The 21,040-nt window shown below is 44.0% G+C and overlaps 1 protein-coding gene across 1 annotated transcript; it reads left to right on the top strand.

Annotated features, from left to right (window-relative positions):
• The first annotated feature begins 1,937 nt into the window (after window positions 1-1,937).
• Window positions 1,938-20,947, top strand: Bnip3 (BCL2 interacting protein 3). The gene is made up of 6 exons (XM_050137179.1): window positions 1,938-2,091; window positions 11,651-11,798; window positions 12,408-12,489; window positions 17,798-17,904; window positions 17,979-18,128; window positions 19,971-20,947. Exons 1-6 carry the CDS (start codon window positions 2,061-2,063, stop codon window positions 20,014-20,016), a joined length of 564 nt encoding a protein of 187 aa, XP_049993136.1. The 5' UTR covers window positions 1,938-2,060; the 3' UTR covers window positions 20,017-20,947.
• The last annotated feature ends 93 nt before the right edge of the window (window positions 20,948-21,040 follow it).

Raw genomic sequence — 21,040 nt, 5'->3', positions numbered from 1 at the left:
GCTATCCACCTCAGGATCTGCCCTAACATCCTCTTAACTAAGGATAAGAGTCTTGGACTGTTTAGCTCAGCTTGACTGCCTAGCCTCCCTGCCCTCAGGCTCAGAATTTGATAAGGGCTGCTTCTATTCCCAAGTATTCCCAACACCCTCTTATCTACCTGCCCCCCCTCCTGTCCTTCACCTACGCATTTTGTGTACAATATTCTGTCTGTGTGTGTGCCTACGGGCCAGAAGAGGACACCAGACCTCATTACAGATGGTTGTGAGCCACCATGTGGTTGCTGGGAATTGAACTCATGACCTTTGGAAGAGCAGGCAATGCTCTTAACCATCTCTCCAGCCTCACCTATGCATTTTGTAAACACGTTGATTTTGGTTTTCTTTTTGGTGACTGTCAAAGTTTCTGTAACTTTAAGTGGGTGTGGAAGAGCCATGTTGTAATCCTGGTGTCATGAAGGCTGAGACAATAATATTGCCATCCATGAGTTGGAATCTAGCCTTGACTTCATAAAGAGACCTTGTCTCAAAAACATAGTAAGAAAGTAAGTAAATAATATATTTTTTTTTGTGGTAGAAAGTCACTTAGGATAACTTGATCCTGTTTTCTAATATGTTGTCACTTAGATATTTTTCTTTTTTTCAATGTTAAATATTGAGCCTAGGACCTCTTAAATGCTAAGGAAGAAATCTACACTGAACTATACCCGCAGTCTTTTTGTTCAGACGGTTTCATGTAACTCAGATTTGACCTTAACACTTACACTTGAACAGCAGATTTTCCTGCTTCAGTTGAATGTGTGGGCCACCAACATTTGGTTTTCTGTGACGCTAAGGCTGAAATCCAGGGCTTCATGCATGCTAGGCAATCATCTTTTTTTTTTTTTTTTTTTTTTTTTTGAAGACAGGATTTCTCTGTAACTTTGGAACCTGTCCTGGAACTAGCTCGTGTAGGCCAGGCTAGCCTTGAACTCACACAGATCCACCTGCCTCTGCCTCCCGAGTGTTGGGACAAAAGGCGTGTGCCAGTTCAAGGCAAGCGGTTTGTAAATGAAAACTACCAAACGAAGTTGCTTCTTGTGATCTGACCCATTGCTGCTAAGACAGCTTCTCCGAAGGTTCGAATTCCTCTTCTCTATCCCAGAACTGTATCAAGAGGGAATTCCAACCTCCAAGAACAGCGTTACTGGGTAGGGTACAGGGACAAGGCAGAGTCTAAGCACTGTCCTTCCAATTCCATCCAAAAATGCCCTGTTCTTCTCCAACTCGCCATTGTTGCTGCAGCAGAATGCTGGCAACTTTTGTTTTGCTTTATTTTAGACAGCCCAGCCTGACCCAGAACTACAGGCATGCACAACCACTCCAGACTTTTCTTTTTTAATTCAGCCAAAAACCCTATCTGTAAACGGGCACAGAGACAGTGAAACCATCGCGTGCTCCCGTGGCTGGCACCCGCAGATTCTGGAGCTAGGGGCACAGAGTGGGTCAACCGCGGACAGGAGGGGCAGGCTCCACAAGCCCGTGCCAGCAGCTCCAGAGCCTGGTAGCAGGTCCTCCATGCCACGCCTTCCTCAGGGTCCGCCCTGCCATGCCTACATTAGCCTGGCTTCAGGCCCCTCCCTTAGCGCCCCTGCAAAGCTTGCACCTCGGAGTCCCAACGCTCGGCCACAGTCTCGCCCCTAGCCTCACCCAGACCGGCGCAAATCTGGTTCCAGTGACAATAACCTCAGGCCCCGCCCCCAGCCCCCTCCGGTCCAAATGCTTAAAGGAGGCCGCCCTTCAGCGCACTCCTACCCCGGGCCCCGCCCACGTCCCACCCAGGCTCCGCCCCGCGCACGCGCCACACGTGCCGCACGCGCCCCGCGTTCCTCCTCCACCTGCAGGCCCCGCCCCCTAGCCAATGGGCGCCGCCGCCGCGTGCGTCGCGCCCCGCCCCGCCCCTTGTCCCTCAGCCCCCTGTCGCCTGGCCTCAGAGCAGTGCAGGCGGCGGGCGGCTCTCCATCTCTCGGTGACCGCCGCTGAGGCCTGCCGCAGTTGCTCTTGGGTTCTTCTGCCGAGCCACCATGTCGCAGAGCGGGGAGGAGAACCTGCAGGGTGAGGCTGTGGACCGAGGGGGGTGTCGCGGGGGTGGCCGGGTCGTGGGCCGGGGAGTCGTGCGTGGAGGCCGCGATGCATCTTACAGACAGTCCCTTTTATAGTCAGGCCGGGCTGAACCTTTCGTGGTCTGTTCACGCTGTTAGAGTTCTGGGCTTCGCCGTCTCTTTAGGTCAGCCTCGAACTCCCCGCGATCCTGAATAGCTCAGTACAGGCCTTGCTTGCACTTCCCCCACGCCTGGCTCAACACTGTTGAAGTGAGCCAGAGGTTGCAGGTTGACTTTTCAGTGCTTTGATTGAACTCATTAGTATTTATGACCCTGGTGCGAGGTGAGGGCTCAGCCACCGAGGAACACTACCTGCTATCTTTTTATGCTTGAAGACATAGTCGCTTTGAACTTGGAATCCTTCTGCCTCGGCCTCTGGAGTAGCTGGAATTTACAGCCCCGTCCTTACCTCTGGCTTGTTTTGTCAGCTCTTTCTAATGGAAGAGGAGGGAGGATGTAAGGCTTTGGACCACTGTCATCTCTTAGAGTCAAAAGATTATCTTTAAGAAATGTTGGAATAGCTGGGTGGTGGTGGCTGGCGTACACCTTTAATGCCTGCTAGGGAGGCCGAGACAGGTGGATCTCTGAGTTGAAGGCCAGCCTGGTCTACAAGAGCTAGTTCCTAAAGCTACAGAGAAACCCTGTCTCAAAAAAACAAAAAGATTGTTATCTTTAAGAAATGTTACAATGGCTGGACAGAAGTGGCCCATGCCTTTAACCTCAACTCAGGATGGTAGAGGCAGGAGGATCTCTGAGTTTGAGACCAGCCTGGTTTACAGAGTTCCAGGACAGCCAGGGCTACACAGAGAAAGCCAGAGGGGAGAGGAGCTGTGCAGCTCAGTGTGGAAGAGAGCTACAAACAGCACAAAAGTGGGGTAAAGTGCTTATTCAGCTCAGTAGGCTCACTGTTAGCAATGAAGTGATTTGTTGGTTAAGGTGGAAGCTAGGCTGGGTGTGGTGACACACCTAAAATCTTGTCTGGGGGAGCAGGGGAAGCTGAGCCTTGACAAGTTCAAGGTTAGCAATGCTGGGCTAGTTAGAGGTGTGTGGCCAGACCTTGTCTCACAAACAACAAAAAGGCTTTTTTTGCATGCAGCCTTTACAGGCTATTAGCACCAAAAAGACAGGTACTAGTTTTGTGAGGCCACCCTGGGTGGTGTGTGCCATCAAACCTTTCTGAGAGCCACCTGGTGGGGCTGAGTTAAGTGCTCAGCCTTTTCTTCTAAGGACCCAAGAACTGGAGGAGGATCCTGTTGACCTTTGTATTCTCTGAAGCAAGAGTTCACTGAGTAAAATGAGCTTGTAAATAAACAGAGGGCCACCTCAGCCTTTAAAGGGGGTGTTCTTTCTGACACAGGGTCTCACTAGTCCCGAACTCCCAGAACTCTGCCTGCCTCTGCCGCACCAGTGCTGCCGTTAAAGGCATATGCCCAAGGTAGTGTGAAGATTTGTCTTGTTTTTGGACTTTCGAGACATGTTTTCTCTGTGTAGCTCTGGCTGTCCTAGAACTTGTGTAGGCAAAGCTGCTTGAACTCCTAGATTTACTCACCTCTGTTTCCTGGAGTGCTGGAATCAAAATGGTACAGCACTGCGGTGGGCTATGTTATTTCTTAACATTCTTAAGAAATTTATTAAATTTCTTAAAAGCTTGTATTAAGATTTAGTGAGCTGCATTTATTTATTATTCTGAACAAGCAGAATTTAACCAGACTAATACATTACAGAGTCTGTATTTTAAAATTACAGCCCCATTAGAAAAAACCTTGTAATTCAGGTTCTACTCCTTACCGTCAAACAGTTGCAGTTTCTCCTTTGACAGACTTAAGAAGCTTTTTTATTCTTTCTCGTAAAATGAAATCAAGGGATGTTTTATAATGTTTGCTGTAAAGTTGTTTTTATAGTTATTGAGATTTTATTTCTAACACTGTTACTTAGATTCCATCTCTGGAAGTTTCTGGGTACTCTGAGGTCTCAGTTACCAACTTGACATACACTTTATTCCGACTGCTGAGTCATTCGTTGGCAACGTGAGGTTGTCATTTGTCATTTCGAGGGTTAAGATGATTTTTGTTTTTCTGCTTTGCTTATTCTATAAAAAGATGGTTACCGTGTGGAAACTCACGCTAAGGATTTGGGCCATTGTTTGGGGTGTACGTGCAGCTCAGCACTGGCTCACCGTCTGGTTCAGGGTAGGAGGGGTCACTTGAGTCACATGGCGCATCTCAGCTGCCCTATGAAATGTGAATCCCAGCTTGGAGTCAGAGCTCCTCTGCCTGCGTGTTCTGCTTGCTTCTTGTTTACTTCTGAGGCTGAGAGCTGTGCAAGCCTTGTTGGTAGGTGGGACAGCAAATATTCCCCTTAGCAACCTCTGGGACCAGTTTTCTTGAAGGTGTTACCCACAGCCCTGATTGGTTCTGTTCCCTTTTAACCTCTGGTCAATCTTATTGAAAGGTGTTTAGAGACAGGACTGGCTTTTTTGTTGTTTTTCTTTTTATGACTTCTGGCCTTCAGGAGGGGAGATAAGCTTTGTGATACTTCTTTGCCCTATTTGCTACCCTTGCCTGAAAGGCCCACTATAAAGAGTCCTGTAGCTCCTCACTCAGATGCCTTGTCTGCAGCTGGGTCTGATAGGTGATTCTCTGGTTGCAGGCAAACTCGGGCAGGCTTGTACAAAGAGGAAAACATGGCTAGACTGAAGGGGCTTCTCCTAGCTCTATCTGAACATCTGTCACAGGGAGAGCCAGAGGTTAAATGGGAAGAAGGGTGACTACCTGAGTTAAGGACATGCCACAGACTGCTCAGTACCTGGGGGATACCTGGAGGCACCTGACTGACTCAGGATGCCTTAGGCACAGCCTGGCAATAGGCAGAGAGGCAAGTTCACTAGTCTTAGAAGCCAGGAGTTTAACTGGACATGATGCCAGCCTGTAATCCCAGGGTGATGGAGGCAGGAAGATCATGAGTTTAAAGTGAGCCTGGCTATATAAGACGCCGTCAATAAAGCGTGCGTGTGTGACAGAAAAGGAAGCCAGTAGCCTGGATTTTATACTGGGCAGATTCTGTTCAGAATTATTCTTAAGTCTTGACAGCAGAAGCCACGTCTGGAGAAGCCCTGTGTGATTTGGGAGCGCTGCGTCCCCCAGACTTGGTGCTCCCTTGGAATGCTATATCACTCGCACAATTCTCCTTTGGCATTATGTTCCTGTTTGGAAGCTGTGTGCCTGCCTGCTCCTCTGAGGACTGCTAGATCTGGCTGGATGTTGTCCCTGCTTGAGCTTGTCAGCATATTTGCTTGAACCTCTAACTCTGTTTTCAAGTTGGGTTCAGCTTCTGGAAATTCATGGAAAAAAAAGCACTTCCTGCCACTCCCAGGAAGTAGGGTGGCTTTGAGAATAGGGACCCTGTATTCCCTTCACACAGGGTTCTGTTGGCTGTAGGTATCCTTAGGCACTGACAGTCTACAAGTTTGCCTGGGGATATAGTAGGGACTCCCTGGATTGTTGTATAAGCAGCTTGGAAGACAGGTTGGTAGAGCAACCCTCTAATCTCAGTACCCCAATGCCTGACTAAGGCAGAGATATCCTCTTTATTAAAAATGTTTTTGAGATGGGTATGTATCCCAGGCTGGCCTTGATTGAACCTTAGTATGTAACCGAGGATGACTTTAAATTTTATTCTTCCTCAGCATCTAGAGCACGAGGATTGCAGGCATGTGCCTACACACCGTTTGTGTGGTGCCATAAAGCACCAGGTCTAAATAAGCACTCTCAAGTATTCAGATCAGCTGGACTACACTCAAGGAGGATCCTAACTTGGATGACTGGCCTACTTTCACTTCTGACCAAAAACACTTTAGGAGGCTGGGCGATGGTGGCGTAGGCCTTTAATCCCAGCCCTCGGGAGGCAGAGGCAGGCGGATCTCTGTGAGTTCGAGACCAGCCTGGTCTACAGAGCTAGTTCCAGGACAGGCTCCAAAGCCACAGAGAAACCCTGTCTCGAAAAACCAAAAAACAAACAAACAAACAAACAAACAAAAACAAAAACACTTTAGGAGAGGAAAGGTTAATTTGGCTTACACGGCCATTATTGAGGAAGTTGAGGGAACCAACTCAAGAGTGGAGAGGATTGAGTGCGCCCATGTTGCCTGCTTGCTATCTTTCTATTTAGTCTTCTGACTTTTGAACTGTTCAGGACCCCTTGACTAGGGGCTGGATCTCCCTATATTGATTAACAATCAAGAGGGTGCTCCGTGGATAAACCCATAGGCCAACCTGATCTAATTGCTCAGTAAGATCTACTTCCTATGGGGTTGGCAAGATAGCTCAGCAGGTAAAGGAGCTTGCTGCCAAGCCTGTTGATCTGTGTGAGTTTGGTCCCTAGAAACTCACATGGTAGAAGGAAAGAACCAGCTCCTGCAAGTTCAGATAAAATACTTCAGAGAGCCCTCTTTTTCCAGTTATTTCTAAGTTGTGTTAAGTTGACAAATTAAAACCAACTAGCACAGTGGTCAGCCTAGTTTATATAATGAGATTCTGTACCCAGAACCAAGTGAGGGATTAACAAGATGACTCAGTAGTTAAGAGCACTTACTGATTCACAGCCACCTGTAACTTCAGTTCCAAGGGATTTGATACACTCTTCAGGCTTCCCTGAGCACCAGTCACTTGTATGGTACACAAATAGCAGCAAAAATAGCACAATTTTTTTTTTTTTTTTTTGGTGTTGTTACTTGCTTTGCTGGGCAGTGGTGGCCCAAGCCTTTAATCTCTGCACTTGGGAGGCAGAGAGAGGCAGGCGATCTCAGTGAGTTTGAGGACAGCCTGGTCTACAAGAGAAAATTACAGGACAGGCTCAATAGCTACAGTGAAACCCTGTCTCGAAAAACAAAAATAAATACATAAATAAATAAAAAACTTCAAAGAGAAAGACTATTTGAGCCAGAACTCATTCCCACATAAGAAAGGGGAAATAAGCCGGGTGGTGGTGGTGATGTCTTTAATTTCAGCATTTGTGAGGCAGAGGCAGGCGGATCTCTGAGTTCGAGGCTAGCCTGGTCTACTAGAGCTAGTTCCAGGACAGGCTCCAAAGCTGCAGAGAAACCCTGTCTCAAAAAAAAAAAAAACAAACACATTCTGCTTCTTAGGGCACTTGAGTTCACTTCCCAGCGGTTCTAGACACTCAGGGAGATATAAGTTGTACTTGACCTGTGTCTTGTTGGTATAGCTCAGAAGTGGGAGAGAGGGGTGGAAAACAGAAATGAGGGTTTTGGGGCCAGCAGCGCTTCTGTCTTTCTGATGGAATAAGTTGTGTGTTAACTGAGGAAATTTTTTTGTTAAGCAATCCTGTGCTCTTTCCCTTTACAAAACCTTTTGCTTTAAATTTTATTTATTTTTCTCGCTCATGAAGTCCAGGCTGGCCTTAAACTTCCAAGTGTTCTATTAGGATTATAGGGTGCATACCCCCACCTTTCTTGTTAAAATGATGGAACACCCTGATAAATAACTGCAGGATGTGTGTAAATGAATAGCGTCTTTGCTGTTTCCAGGACTTAACACTACCTATCCAGCCACAGGTTAATGATAAAACTCGTTCCTTAGTAAATCATTCCTGGAGACAGAGCTTTTTGGACCCTAGGTTTTTGCAGCAGATCATTCTGAACGGAAATTTTTTCCCCCTCAAAAGTGCTGGGCCTCTTAATGATTTTTGAAAGCCCTCTATGACATGAATCTGTCTCTTCGACAATCCAGTGCTACCAGTATGAGGACAGCAGGACCAGGACCCTGCTGCACTGTGATGAGCCCAGGTGAAGGGTCTTGTGAGGGGAATTGGCTTACTCACAGACTGCAATAGACTGGAGCTTGGGCTTGCTAGCTGTAAAAAATAACTTCTTTATAAATCACCAAGCCCATGGTGTACTGTTGTAGCAGTATAGTTCAGGACAGCATTTTCAGTTGCCTCCTGTGTAGTAAATATATACACATCTGGCTGTTGGCTCAGTTCCTGACACAAGCTCCTAAACTTGGTGGGATTTCCTAAGTGTCTGGTTTTCGTTTTTATTTTTTTATTTTTGAACTAGGTCTTACTTTATACACCAGCTTGGCCGGAACTCCTAGTACTCCCAAGTGCTGGGACTGACAGGGACAAGAAATTAATCTTAGCTAGGAGTTTGATTCTGTTACTCAGGTCCATTTTGTAAGAGGGACCCAGAATAACTAGCCTTAGGCTAGAATTTGGTCACTTAGAAGTTATCAGCGGGTAAAAATTTAGGGCCACCAGGGAGGGGAAGGAGTTGGAGGTTGGGCTGTTAAAAATATAAGAAACTGCCACTACATCCCAACTTTGAACCAGAACAAATGGAGTTTTGGAATGGGCAGCAGGAAGGTGGTGTGTTCCTTGTCCTGTGTGTGAGCTTCATTTGGCTCTTTGTGAATTGTATCACAAACTGAGCAACGTGTTTTCTTGAGTTGTAAGCTCTAGCAAAATATGAAATCTGAGGGGGATGTGGATAACCCTGAGTTTGTCTTTTGGTTTTTGGTTTTTAAATTTGTAATGGATTGAGCAGCAGTATGGATAGCTTGTACTTTGCTTGTGGCTAGTGTCTTATATGTGTCATCCTTGTGGGTTCCCACTTTGGCTACTAATTTTAGGAGATACTGTCAGAATAGTATTGAATCCTAGCATTCCTCTGATTTTGGAAAATTGGTAGTTGGTGCAGGGAAAAAAGTCTACATTTACCATTCAGAATGGTGCTAGGTGGAAGATAACACAACCTCAACCTTCTGTTTATAGTAGATACCAGAAAAGATCTGGATAAATGTGATCAGATGAATTGGGATAGGCTCAGATTCTGAATACTAGATTGGCCTACACTATCCATACCTGAAGCTGCTATGTCCTATAGACAGTCGTTTCTGTCCCACACAGTCCCACAACTGTTCAGTCACAAATAAACACACGGGCTTATATTAATTATAAACTAGCCGATTGCTCAGGCTTATTACTAACTAGCTTTTACAACTTAAATTAACCATAATTCTTATCTAGGTTTAGCCATGTGGCTTGGTACCTTTTCTCAGAATTCTTGTAGTCTGTTTGCCCTGCCTTATACTTCCTGTCTGGCTACTGGCCAACCAGCATTTTATTAAACCAATACGAGTGACAAATTTTTACAGTGTATAAGCATTATACCACAGCAGTGTACACAGTAGATAGGTTTAGGAGCTTACCCTGTAACCCAGGCTGGCTTTGAACTCAGAGCAACATTCGTGCCTTAGTGACTCATTAACTGCAGGGATTCTACGTATGTATGAGCCACCACCCCTGGCTTCTGAGTGTCATTAGCCAGCGAAGGGAGGAAGGCCAGCAGAAGACATTAGAGTATCTGGAGCTGGAGTGTGGGGACTTGCCTGTGTACAGCCGCAGAGGGGCTCTGGACACTGCCTTTCTGAGCTGGTATTGTGCTTCATGTGGGATAGGCCTGCTTCTCCACGAGGCAACCTGAGAGGCTAATGAGGAAAGTTGTGTTTATTCTCTAGTTTCTGTTGTATGATCACTTGTTAACTTACTGAGAGGCTGTTGATGGTATAAACTGTAAGCCCACAGTTTATTTCAGTTTTTTTTTCTTCACTGATTAATGTGGCACATTCTGCAACAAGTACACAGGCCAGACTTCTGAGTGTTAAGAAGCTGTATAGCTGTTCTTGCTTCCAAGAACATGTGTGTTTTGCTTTTGAGACTTGCTATCTACCTTTAGCTGGCTTGGAACTGGTTCTTTTTTGTAACAGGCCGTCCTCAAACTTGCAACAGTTTTGTTTCTTTCTTCTGAATTCTGGGATTGCAGGTATACCCCATCATGCCTAGCTTTTTAAGGGGGATTTTGTTGGTTTTAGAGAGGTCAAAAGTAGCACAGGGCGAAGACTTCCTTAAACTGGGAGCTGAAGGTGGCCCTGAACTCTGAAGTCCTATCTATACTGGGTGTGCTACCATGCATAGTTCCTTTTTCTTTTTGGAGATGTGTGTGGTGTGGTTTAGAAACAAAGTCTCAGTAGCCAAAGCTGGCCTAGAACTTAAAAGTGATCCTCTTGCCTTTTCCTCTCTCCTCCCTTTTGGTACTGGAGATGGAAAGTAGGGCCTCTTATAAGCTCTATTTCTGATCTATATCCCCAACTCTGAGGTGATTATAAGTGGTTCCATTTCTTTCCTTCCCTCCCGCCTTCTTTCCTTGTGTGTGTGTGTGTCTTTGTGCCCACGTGTGTGTTTTTTGAGATAAGATTTCTCAGTCCAGGCTGGCCTTAAACTCACAGAGATCCTCTTACCTCTGCCTTCCTGAATGGTAGGAATTAAGGTCATGGACCACCATGCCCACCCTACCTCTTATTAAAGGATTTTCTTTTTGTTATTGCCTTTGAATGTATACATGCATGTATTCATGCAGTAGGCACCTTTACCCACTGAGACATTCTAATGGCTCAACAAAGGATTTTCTGTAAACAAATGGACCTATGAATGAAAATATAGAAATCTTCCTAGGTCTAGAATGAGGCATATAATTAAACATACAGTCAGTTTCTACCACAGAAAGCACCAGGGGCCAATGAGATGGAAGGGTGCTTGCTATCAAGCCCGACAACCTGAAGTTCACAGCCTCGGGGCCATATGTTTCTGAAATGTGGAAATAGTCTTTTGTATAGACCGAAACTACTTTGGTTTCTCGGGGGCCCAGACCTGAATAATCACACAGAAACTATATTTAATATAACACTGTTTGTCCAATGGCTCAGGAGTATTCTTAGCTAGCTCTTTCTTATATCTTAAATTAACACATTAATATTCATTTATGTATCACTATGAGGCTGTGGCTTACTGGTAATGTTCTGGTATCTTTCTTCTTTGGCAGCTACATGGTGTCTGTTTGACTCTGCCTACTCTTTCTATACATCTGTTTGGATTTTATGCCTGGCTTTACTCTGCTAAGCCATTGGCCAAAATAGCTTTATTCATCAACCAATAAAGGCAGCACATACAGGACATCCCACAACAAGTCTTTAGTAAGACATGCTGACTCATGACTATAAGCCTAGTTTGCTTTGTCAACCTAAACAAGACTCCCATCTTGGCCTCTGGTAAAGCAACAGGTTTGTAGAACACCTGCACGGAATAAAGGAAGGGCAAAAGATACAGTGCAGTGTCTCAGCCTCAGGAACTTTCCCCACTGTCCTAAGAGAGGCCAGCAGACCAGAAATGCAAATGTCTAATGTGGCATCAAAGTAGGACTAGAGTAATTTCTAATCATGTGCTGCCCTTGGTATTTCCTGGGAACGAGAGTGGGCAAGTCTTTCTGTCATCTATCTATCTATCTATCTATCTATCTATCTATCTATCTATCTATCTAGTTTTGGAAATTAGGTCTTTGTAAACCTTGTTGGCCTTGAACTCACAGTACTGGGCCTAAAGGCCTACATCAAGCCCTTTGAATGGGAAGTTTTCTAACTGCCCCCTTTTTTGTGTCTCAGGCTCCTGGGTAGAACTGCACTTCAGCAATGGGAACGGGAGCAGTGTTCCAGCCTCTGTCTCTATTTATAATGGGGACATGGAAAAAATACTGCTGGATGCTCAGCATGAATCTGGACGAAGTAGCTCCAAGAGTTCTCACTGTGACAGGTAGGTTTGCAGGATGTCTCTTGCAGTGTTGATGTTCTTAGTGGATGGATAATCACAGTTGTGCATGCTTTTATAGGTGGGGCTCTAGGTCTAAGGCCACATTTGGGAGTAACTCGGAAGCAGTCCTGAAAGAAGGAACCCTGGAATCTGCTGGGAGGGAGTGATCTGGGGCTCAGTCTGGCGGGACCAAATTAAACCTAGGCACAAAAAAACAAAGTTCCTTAATATATGCCCCCTTTTTTTGAAAATGTTCACTTTGAATGTCAAGTCTGAATCAAGTTCATGTCCCCCAGCTGACTTATGTTCCTAGGTAGCACTACTAGGGAACGAATCCAAGGTGTGTGGTTGAGAGTCAGTGATCGAAGGTCAGATGCTTCTGAGGGCTATGCAGCAGATTATGTGGGAGGGTGGAGCTTCCCTCAGACTGTCTAGCTGGTTCCTGAATACTCACTTGAAAAGACTGAGGAGTAGTTTGGCCCTGGTCTGGTATTAGTGTGAAGAGGCATGCGGAGAGCCCTCCCCCTTACTGAGGCAGTTGTCTTGCTTGGGATTTATGCTTCTTATGTCAGAATTAACATGCTGCTCTGTTTTGTCCACTTCCTAATCAAGCCCACCTCGCTCCCAGACACCACAAGATACCAACAGATCTGAAATAGACACTCACAGCTTTGGAGAGAAAAACAGCACTCTGGTAAGCCATAGGCAGTAGGGGCATGCTATACGGTACAGCACATCATCAGCCTGGTGACGTTTTCATATCACGTACACACACATACACACACACATACATACACACACACGCACACACACACACATCTCACGCATGCACACATGCATGCACACGCGCACCTACCTTTGCTCCCCCTTAGTTTTGAGGAAGGGTCTCTCATTGAACATGGAGCTCACCGATTTAACTAGACTAGCTGGCAAGTGAGCCCTAGTGATCCTCCTACCTCTGCCTACCAGGGCTGAGATCACAGAAGTGTTCCAGCATGCCTCTCGTTTTACATTAGTGCTGGGGATCTGTGTTCTTTTAAGTTTTTATTTATGCATATATGTGTGTCTATGAGAATGCCACATATTTGAAGGAGTTCAGAAGAGGACATTAGATCCTCTTGAGCTGAAGTTACTGGCAGTTATAAGCTGCCTGGTGTGGGTGGTGGGAACCAGACTCAGGACCTCTGCATGAACAACAGCATTTTTAACCCCATTTTTTTGGGTTATTTAAAATAGAGACTCCCTATTCATCCTGGCTATCCTGGAACTTGCTATATAGATCAGGCTGATCTTAAACTCATAAATCCACCTGCCTCTGCCTTTTGAGTGCTGTGATTAAAGGTGTGTACCACGGGTGTTGGCGATCTGAATTGAGGGCCTGATGCATGTGCAGTAAGCATTTTATTCCCCCACCCTTCAGTGGAGTTATTTTGTTTGTCTCCAGGCAGGGTTTCTCTGTGTAGCCCTGGCTGTCCTGGAACTCACTCTATATCAGGTTGGCCTTAAACTAAGAAATTCCCTCTGCCACTGCCTCCTGAGTGCTGGGAGTGTGTGCCACCACTATCCAGCTTTAATAATTTTTTTAAAATTATTTAAAATTGTGTGTATCTGTGTCTGTATGGTATGTGCACATGACGGCAGGTTTCCAGAAGCCATGGGTATTGGACCCCCCTCCCCCAGAACTGGAATTATGGGCAGCAGTGAGTCACCTGGTCTGAGTGCTGGAACTGAATTTGGGTCCTTTGGAAGATCAGATTAACCATTCTTGAGAGCTTGTTTGGAGGTTTAGGTAGGGGAGTGCAGCTACTCATATACCTTACCTGAAGACTGGTTCTCCTGTATTTGGGGAAGGTTGTTGTTCTCTTCAACCAAGTACACAGCTTCAGGAGGGACATACATACAGTGGGACACCTGCCTAGCCAGCCAGATCAGCTGAATCAAAGCTGGTGATCAATGGGGTGACAGGTGTCACAGCCAGATCGCCCTCACATCCTGGGGGCCATTTTAATCAAACTGCCACAGAACTGTGGTGAGACATGTAGATGGATTATTGCTTAAGTTGAGTGTTCTTATCCATACCATTTCTGTATAGTAGTTTGAGGCAGTAGAATCTTGTGCAATTTTATCTAGTAGTGCTATACCTTGTGCATGGTATTTAATATGGTAAAGATAAATAATTTCTTCTGTAATATTTTAGCAGCTGTCTTAGGAAGCAAGGTCTCTACTAAAAAGCGTTGTTTCCACCTTTGCCAGTTTTTATCAGTGTCCCACTCCCAGAAACTGTCTTTACCTCTAGCCTTGGCTTTCTCCAGAGAACTCTGTCTGGCCCCATTTTGGGCATCAAAGACTTTTGGAATTCATCCAGCCTTCTATACACTTGAGTGCATGTCCACTTTTGGAGCAGTCATATTTTTAAATTTTTTTATTATTTGAAATAGCTCCCCATTCCTACTTAAGTATGCAGTTCTAGAATTTTAAGAATGCAAGAGAAAATTTCCTATCTCCTATTTTGGAGACCATCTTAATTAGCATTTTGTGCTGTTAATTTTAAAAGTGTAGCTGAAATTGGTTGTGGTCTGCTTTTTCTCAAAAGCACCTTTAAACTAGCTTCTTATATATAATATTCCCCTTACTTAGCCACACCTGTTCTCATTTTCTTCTGTTAGGATAGGTTCTGCTGCTGTTATCAAAGTCCTCATGGCATCAGAATAGTGTTGTTTTTTTGAAATAGGGTTTCTCTGTAAAACAGTCCTGGCTATCCTGGAGCTCATTCTGTAGACTAGGCCACTGAACCTTGTTAATGTGCTGTTGGGAATGGAACACCCAGGATTCTTTCTAGGGAGGTGCTTTGCTAACTCGGCTATGTCTCCAGTCTCTAAACCTGCTACATTAACAGAGTTGAGTGGGACTTGGACAAAATGGATGTATCTGTAAAGGAGGAACGCATGCCTTGGCTTGAGTGAGACAAGACTAGGAAACTGTACACTGGGGTAAGGAAACAATCAGACATTCTAGGATGCAGGATCAAATTGATGTTGATTCCAGGAGACCTAAAAAAACAACAACAACAACAAAAAAACATGCCAGTTAAAGTAGGGGTTTATGGAGGCAATTAATTTTTGGCTGAAGTCTGACTCAGGGTAGGTTCTCTGATCCCTGAACTCACCCTGTGGTTATTTACCTAGTCCAAGAATGTTTAACTGAGATGGAAATACTTAGAAATTGGTAGAATTATTTTTTTTTAAGTTTTATTTATTTAGTGCACATTGGGGTTTTGTGTGCATGTATGCCTTTTTTTTTTTTTTAAATATATGTCTTTAATGTGGATATCAAATCCCCTGGAACTGGAGTTACAGTTGTAAACTGTTGGCAGAATTCTTACACTGGTTTCTCGACTTGTGATATGAGGGCTGTTATGGTTGGAAAGCTAAATGAAAGCCTTTTGCCTTACCTCTGTCAGGGAAAATAGTGACTCAGTAGACAGCTGCAACATTACAGCCACTTTCTGAGACAGCCCTGAAAGACACACCTGAGAAGGGCAGTCTTCATAGTGGGCAGAACTTTGGGGAGCATACATGATCATACATTTTGTTTTGAAAGAGAAATGGCCAGATGTGCTATTGTTTACTGAATTCATTGACTGTGGCCATTGGATTGACTGGATCAAAAGTATTACTTGAAAATTGGTGAAAAGGATATCTCAGGAAGGAGTATGCAATGTATGGTCTCTGTATGTATGGAGTATGATCTTTCCAAATGGGAAAACGAGGTGAAAATACAAGTAAATGCTTATTGAAAAGGGACTTCAACTGAGAAAGTGTTCAGTAATCAAGTAGACAGGATAACCCCATTCTATGGAGAGTTAGCCTACCAATGTCTCATTCATTACCCAATGGACCTATGAACAAAAAGGCCAAGGTGGCAGAGATGAGGGTTAAGTGTGGACTTGACAACATGGACTGCCACTTTCCAAGGATGATCCGGGTACAGCTCCTGCTGAGCGCCAGTTCTGCCAACAGCAGACACTAACACTGAGCCCCAGATATGGATGGCACTGTGACCCGGGGGGGGGGGGGGGCTAGTCAGCGATCTAGTGGCACGTTGACTACATAGAACCACTTTTGGAAAGATCAGTGCTTTGTCCTTACTGGAGTAGGTATTTATTCTGGTTGTGGCTTTGCCTTTCTTGTATGTAATGCTTCTGCCAAAACCACCATCAGTGGATTTATAGAATGCCTTATCCACTGTATTCCACACAGCATTGCTTCTGACCAAAAAACCATATCACCAGAGAGTCGGCCCATGATCATGGAATCATGAGTATTACCATGTTCCCCACCATCTGAAGCAGCTGGCCTGATAGAAAGATGGACTAAGCTGTTGTCGACACAAGGCCAGTTAGGTGGCAGCAGCCTCTAGAAGGTGGTATATACCTCAAATCAGTGCCCAATTTAATATGGTACATATTCTATTCTTCCATAACCAGGACCCTTGGATCCAAGAATCACGATGTGGAAAATGGAATAGTTCCACTCATGATTACCGCTAGTGAATTTTTTCTTTCTTGTTCCTGTCCTGTGACTTTTTTTTTGGTGGTTGTTGGTGATGGGCAGTTCTGCCAGGAGACACAGCAAACATTCCAAGGAAGCTAATTTTGTGATCCCATTAAGCCAAGAAAGGCAAAATTCCAAGGCTAAGAAAGTGTTGGGAGGGGTAACTAATCCAGATTACCAGGGGAATATTGAATTGCTTCTCCATGATAGTGGTAAGAGACATGTATGGAGTGAGGACATCTCTTGATGCTTCCATGTCTTGTGATTAAAGTCGGTGGGAAACAACAATAACCTAATCCACGCAGGATGACAGAGGGCACAAACTCTTCAGGAATGAAATTATGGGTCACTTCCCCAAGAAAAGAGTCAAGACTCACTGAAGTGCTTGCTGAGAGGTGTAAATGGAGGTTCCTCTCCTGCCGACCAATTCCCAAATAACCACTCAGAGGCTTAAATTAATTACAAACTGCTTGGCCGATGGCTCAAGTTTATTACTAACCACTCTTTACATTTTAAATGAATACATTTTCATTCTGTATTTTACCACGAGGATTGTGGCTTATTAACGCATATCTTGCTTCTCCGACATCTCTCTGACTCTGCCCCTTTTCTCCCTGTATCTCTATTGGATTTCCCTCCTGGCTCTAGTCTTCCTGGCTATTGGCCAATTCAGCTTCTTTATTAACCACCAATACTAAAACATTCACAGCATACAGAGAGACATCCCACATCAATGAAGATGGAGGAAATACAGAATGGGTAGTAGAGGAAGGTAGTTCTTAAATATCAGCTACTAAGGCCATGTGGCCAGTTCTAGAAATGAAGATTATAATCGATACGAGTGTTTCTGTCATATTTTGTTAAAAATGTGTTTACAGGTATTTGCTTCCATTACTTGATTTATTTATCATGTAATGTAACGGTTAAGAGAATGTCAATGATTATTGTTTTAGTTTGAGATACTAAGAATGTCCCTCAAGGACATTACTACTTAAATATTTAAATTTGCAATGCATTTGCAGTTAATACCATGTTGGGTATAATTATGGTCTAGTTACTGTTCATTTGGAAGTTAAGCATGACATAAGGAGATATGATTGTATGTTCAGCAAAAGGAATGGGCTTGTGATAGCTATTCTTGGTTGTCAACTTAACAAATCTGCAATTAACCAAAACCCAAATGAGTAGGCATAGCTTGGAGGGATTTTTTTTCTTAATAAAACACTTGAGGTTATAAAACCCACTTTGAGGTTGGAAGATAATAAGCTTGTAATCTGGATCTTTGGAGGTGGGAAGATCCACCTTTAATCTGGGCCATACCTTCTACTGACAGCCTATATAAAGAAAAGCCTCAACAAGGTCAAAGTCTATGGGGAACTGTGTTGATCTTACTTTATTTCTGATGTGGATGTAGGACACTCACTTGCTTTATCATTTACTTTTTCTTAGTCTGAGGAAGACTATATTGAGAGAAGAAGAGAGGTTGAAAGCATCTTGAAGAAAAACTCGGATTGGATATGGGATTGGTCAAGTCGGCCAGAAAATATCCCCCCCAAGTAAGTGTTTTCAGTATCATGAGCTCTTCCTTTGACAAGAGGACACACTGATTGGTAGTTTCTTTCCACCCCAGGGAGTTCCTTTTTAAACATCCGAAGCGAACAACTACTCTCAGCATGAGAAATACAAGTGTTATGAAGAAAGGGGGCATTTTCTCAGCAGACTTTCTGAAGGTTTTTCTTCCATCTCTGCTGCTGTCTCATCTGCTGGCCATTGGATTGGGGTAAGTGATTTTTTTTTTTTTTTTTTGTGAGTACTAGCAGGGTAGGACTTGGTGATTCTAGGTCCCAGCAATTTATGAAGGGGACACTAGGAACTGGGACTCATGTATTTTCAGCTGGCCTCACAAGGATGAAACTGGGCTTTGCTCTTCCTGTGTCTGCCTTCTGAGTGCTGGGATAATGGTGTGTGCCACTACACCATTTTGGCCCTGGAGTTGAACCTAGGGTTTCATACATGGAGGTCAAACACTCTACCAAATGAGTTACATCACTAGCCCTTAGTCTTTCTTTAGGTCTACCCCTACCCTCTCCTGCCCACATGGGGGTGATCTCACAAGAAGTTATATTGTGTGTTTTATGGCTTCAATTTGTTGGAATGGCCTGGCTGCTACTGTGGGCTTCTAGGCATTGTTGTCTGGTTATCCCACCCCACCTCCCCACCACCCAAAAAAGGTGTTAATGTGTTTCAATGCACCTGGTCTGTTTCATGTTTGAGACCTTGGGAGTTTGTGGGTCTCATAGGTACATCAATCCCAGTTTTCACTACCCTTAACTACTGCACTACAGACTTGTTTCTCTTGAGTTTGCTGAGGTGAACCCTACCTGTCTTCATCCCTTCCTTCTCCATGTGTGGTTCTGTCCTAGCGCCTGGTCTCATGATCAGGTGCATCCCATCACCTGGGACTTTCTTCTTAGAACTAGCAAGCAGTACTTAGGCAGAGGCAGAGGCAGGAGATTTCTGAATTCCAGGTCAGCTAGGGTTACTTACTGAGGCCTGATCTCAAAAAAACAGAACAGAAACACCAAGGGGAGGATCTGTGGATAGGGCCTAGTAATCTTCAAGTTCAGAACCTAAGCTGAGTTTCTCTTCAGGAAATTATTTCTGCATTCAGCTCCTACCTACTGTTTGTCCTTCATCCTTCCCAGTTTCAGAGCTTAATGGTGCCACCCTACCCACTCCTGGCAATTGTCCACTATTGGTACCACCGCTCTTGGCAACTGTCAGTCCTCTGAGATGAAAGCTACCCTCCTTAGTTCCAGATAGCTCACTGCCCACAGTCTTTTTTCTCACTACTTCACATAGACCTGGCCAGCTGGAATTCTTTCCTGTCCCACTCTCTCTCTCTCTCTCTTTTTGTTTTGTTTTTCGAGACAGAGTTTCTCTGTAGCTTTGGAGCCTGTCCTGGAACTCATTCTGTAGACTATGCTGGCCTCAAACTCACAGAGATCCTCCTGCCTCTGCCTCCCGAGTGCTAGAATTAAAGGTGTGCGCCACCACCGCCCGGCCCTCTGTCTCTTTTCTTAGAGACTTTCAGTCCCCCTCTACTTGACTAGAGAGAAGGGAGGCTTCATTACTTATTCCTTGGTTGGGCTTTGATGTTAGTGGTAATGAACTAACTGGAGGTGAAGAAGCCACCTGTCCTGGAGTGCAGGTGTGTAGCTCATTTTGCACACTGAAGGGACTACGAAGCTCTATAGTGATAGCATTTGGGGTTTTGTACTTTTGGGGGTGGTTATGGGGTTTACACCTGGGAACTTGTGTATGGTAGATTGATGCTCTGTCATTGAGTTTCAATTACTGCTATTAGTTTCTTCTTCTTTTTTTTTTTTGTACTTTTCAGTCTTTTGTGCCATTAGAATATAATTGAAAAAACAAATATAATTTTAATGGCAATTAAGAAAAATTAGACCAATTTGAAATACATATCTGATGACTAAAACACTTGATAAAGATTACAGACAGTCATACTTAATTAAGTTTAAGGTGGCTAGTTCCCTTCCACAGGCTGTAACCACCTGAGAATTGTGTGAGACCTGATGGCTGTTTTTTTTTTTCTGTCTAGGATCTACATTGGAAGGCGTCTGACAACTTCCACTAGCACCTTTTGATGGAAGAATGGATCTGACTTTTGTTCACACAGTGAGGATTCATGTCAGAGCTGTGACAGATAACTGAAGAGCTAGCATGATCCTTGGGTGTCTGCACTACTTGTGTTTATTTGTTCTGTAAATGCGGTGTTCCTGATTTAGTGAGACAGAATAGACTCTAATATCATGACCTATAATTAAACCTACGGGATCAATTAATAAGCATGTAAGACTGATGCCTATTGTAGCATTTATTAGTAAATTTTTTTTGAATATTAGATATAAATAGTATGAATAATTTTAATATAGTTGCAATGGTGTACTTAAAAATGATCTGTAATTGTAATCCAGTTAAGACACTTTACACTTCAAAAGAATGAGTAAGTGAAATTAAAATCATTAAAGGGTTTGTCCCAAAGGAATATTGTGGCCTTAATGCTACATGGTTAATTAAACGGGTATGGGTTATCTGTAAAGACCTCTTACTATGTGAATAAAGTAGCAAGTAGAAGCTAAGGTTACCCACAAAGCCCACTGGGTAGTTGTTCCCTCCCCGCTTTCTTGCTTTGTAGGATGATTCCAGCCTCCTTGTCTGCCATCACTGCCTTGGGTGGTCAGTTTTGTTGCAGGCACCTTCATCATTCTGCTGATTTTAAATCCCATTGTTTGTACTAAAATTTTGTGTGCTGTATTGTAAGCAAATCTGTCTACTTTAAAAGACTGGAAATGAAAATAAATCTTTGCCAAATCCTTTGGAGATTACTGGATTTGCATATGGGTTAATCAGTAGCCAGTGCTTCTGTTAATCCAGGTATATTCCCAGTCTTCCTCTTTTCTATAGCATGTTTTTAAAGGCTGCCTCCTTGACATGCTGTATATATCCTGTTGTGTTTGTTTCATTGTCCCACACTTGACTCAGGTGAGTTAAAATAAAAGAAACATTTTAACGGTCTTTTGTTTATATTTAAATGATTATTCAAAATAGTTCATGTCCCTGTCATCTGGAGAAAGATGGTGGGATGGCATCCTATTTTCTTTCGTTTTA

This window comes from Alexandromys fortis, unplaced genomic scaffold, assembly GCF_014885135.2.
Source record: "Alexandromys fortis isolate MF-2015 unplaced genomic scaffold, M_Fortis_MF-2015_v1.1 scaffold_3, whole genome shotgun sequence".
NCBI lineage: Eukaryota > Metazoa > Chordata > Mammalia > Rodentia > Cricetidae > Alexandromys > Alexandromys fortis.
This window is presented reverse-complemented; position numbering and strand designations above follow the sequence as displayed.

Excerpts from the sequence above, each read along its gene's own strand:
- Bnip3 (XM_050137179.1), top strand. The coding sequence starts at position 2,061 with ATGTCGCAGAGCGGGGAGGAGAACCTGCAGG. Across the intron at positions 12,490-17,797 it reads GAGAGAAAAACAGCACTCTG|TCTGAGGAAGACTATATTGA; the intron begins GTAAGCCATAGG and ends ACTTTTTCTTAG. Across the intron at positions 18,129-19,970 it reads CTGCTGGCCATTGGATTGGG|GATCTACATTGGAAGGCGTC; the intron begins GTAAGTGATTTT and ends TTTTCTGTCTAG.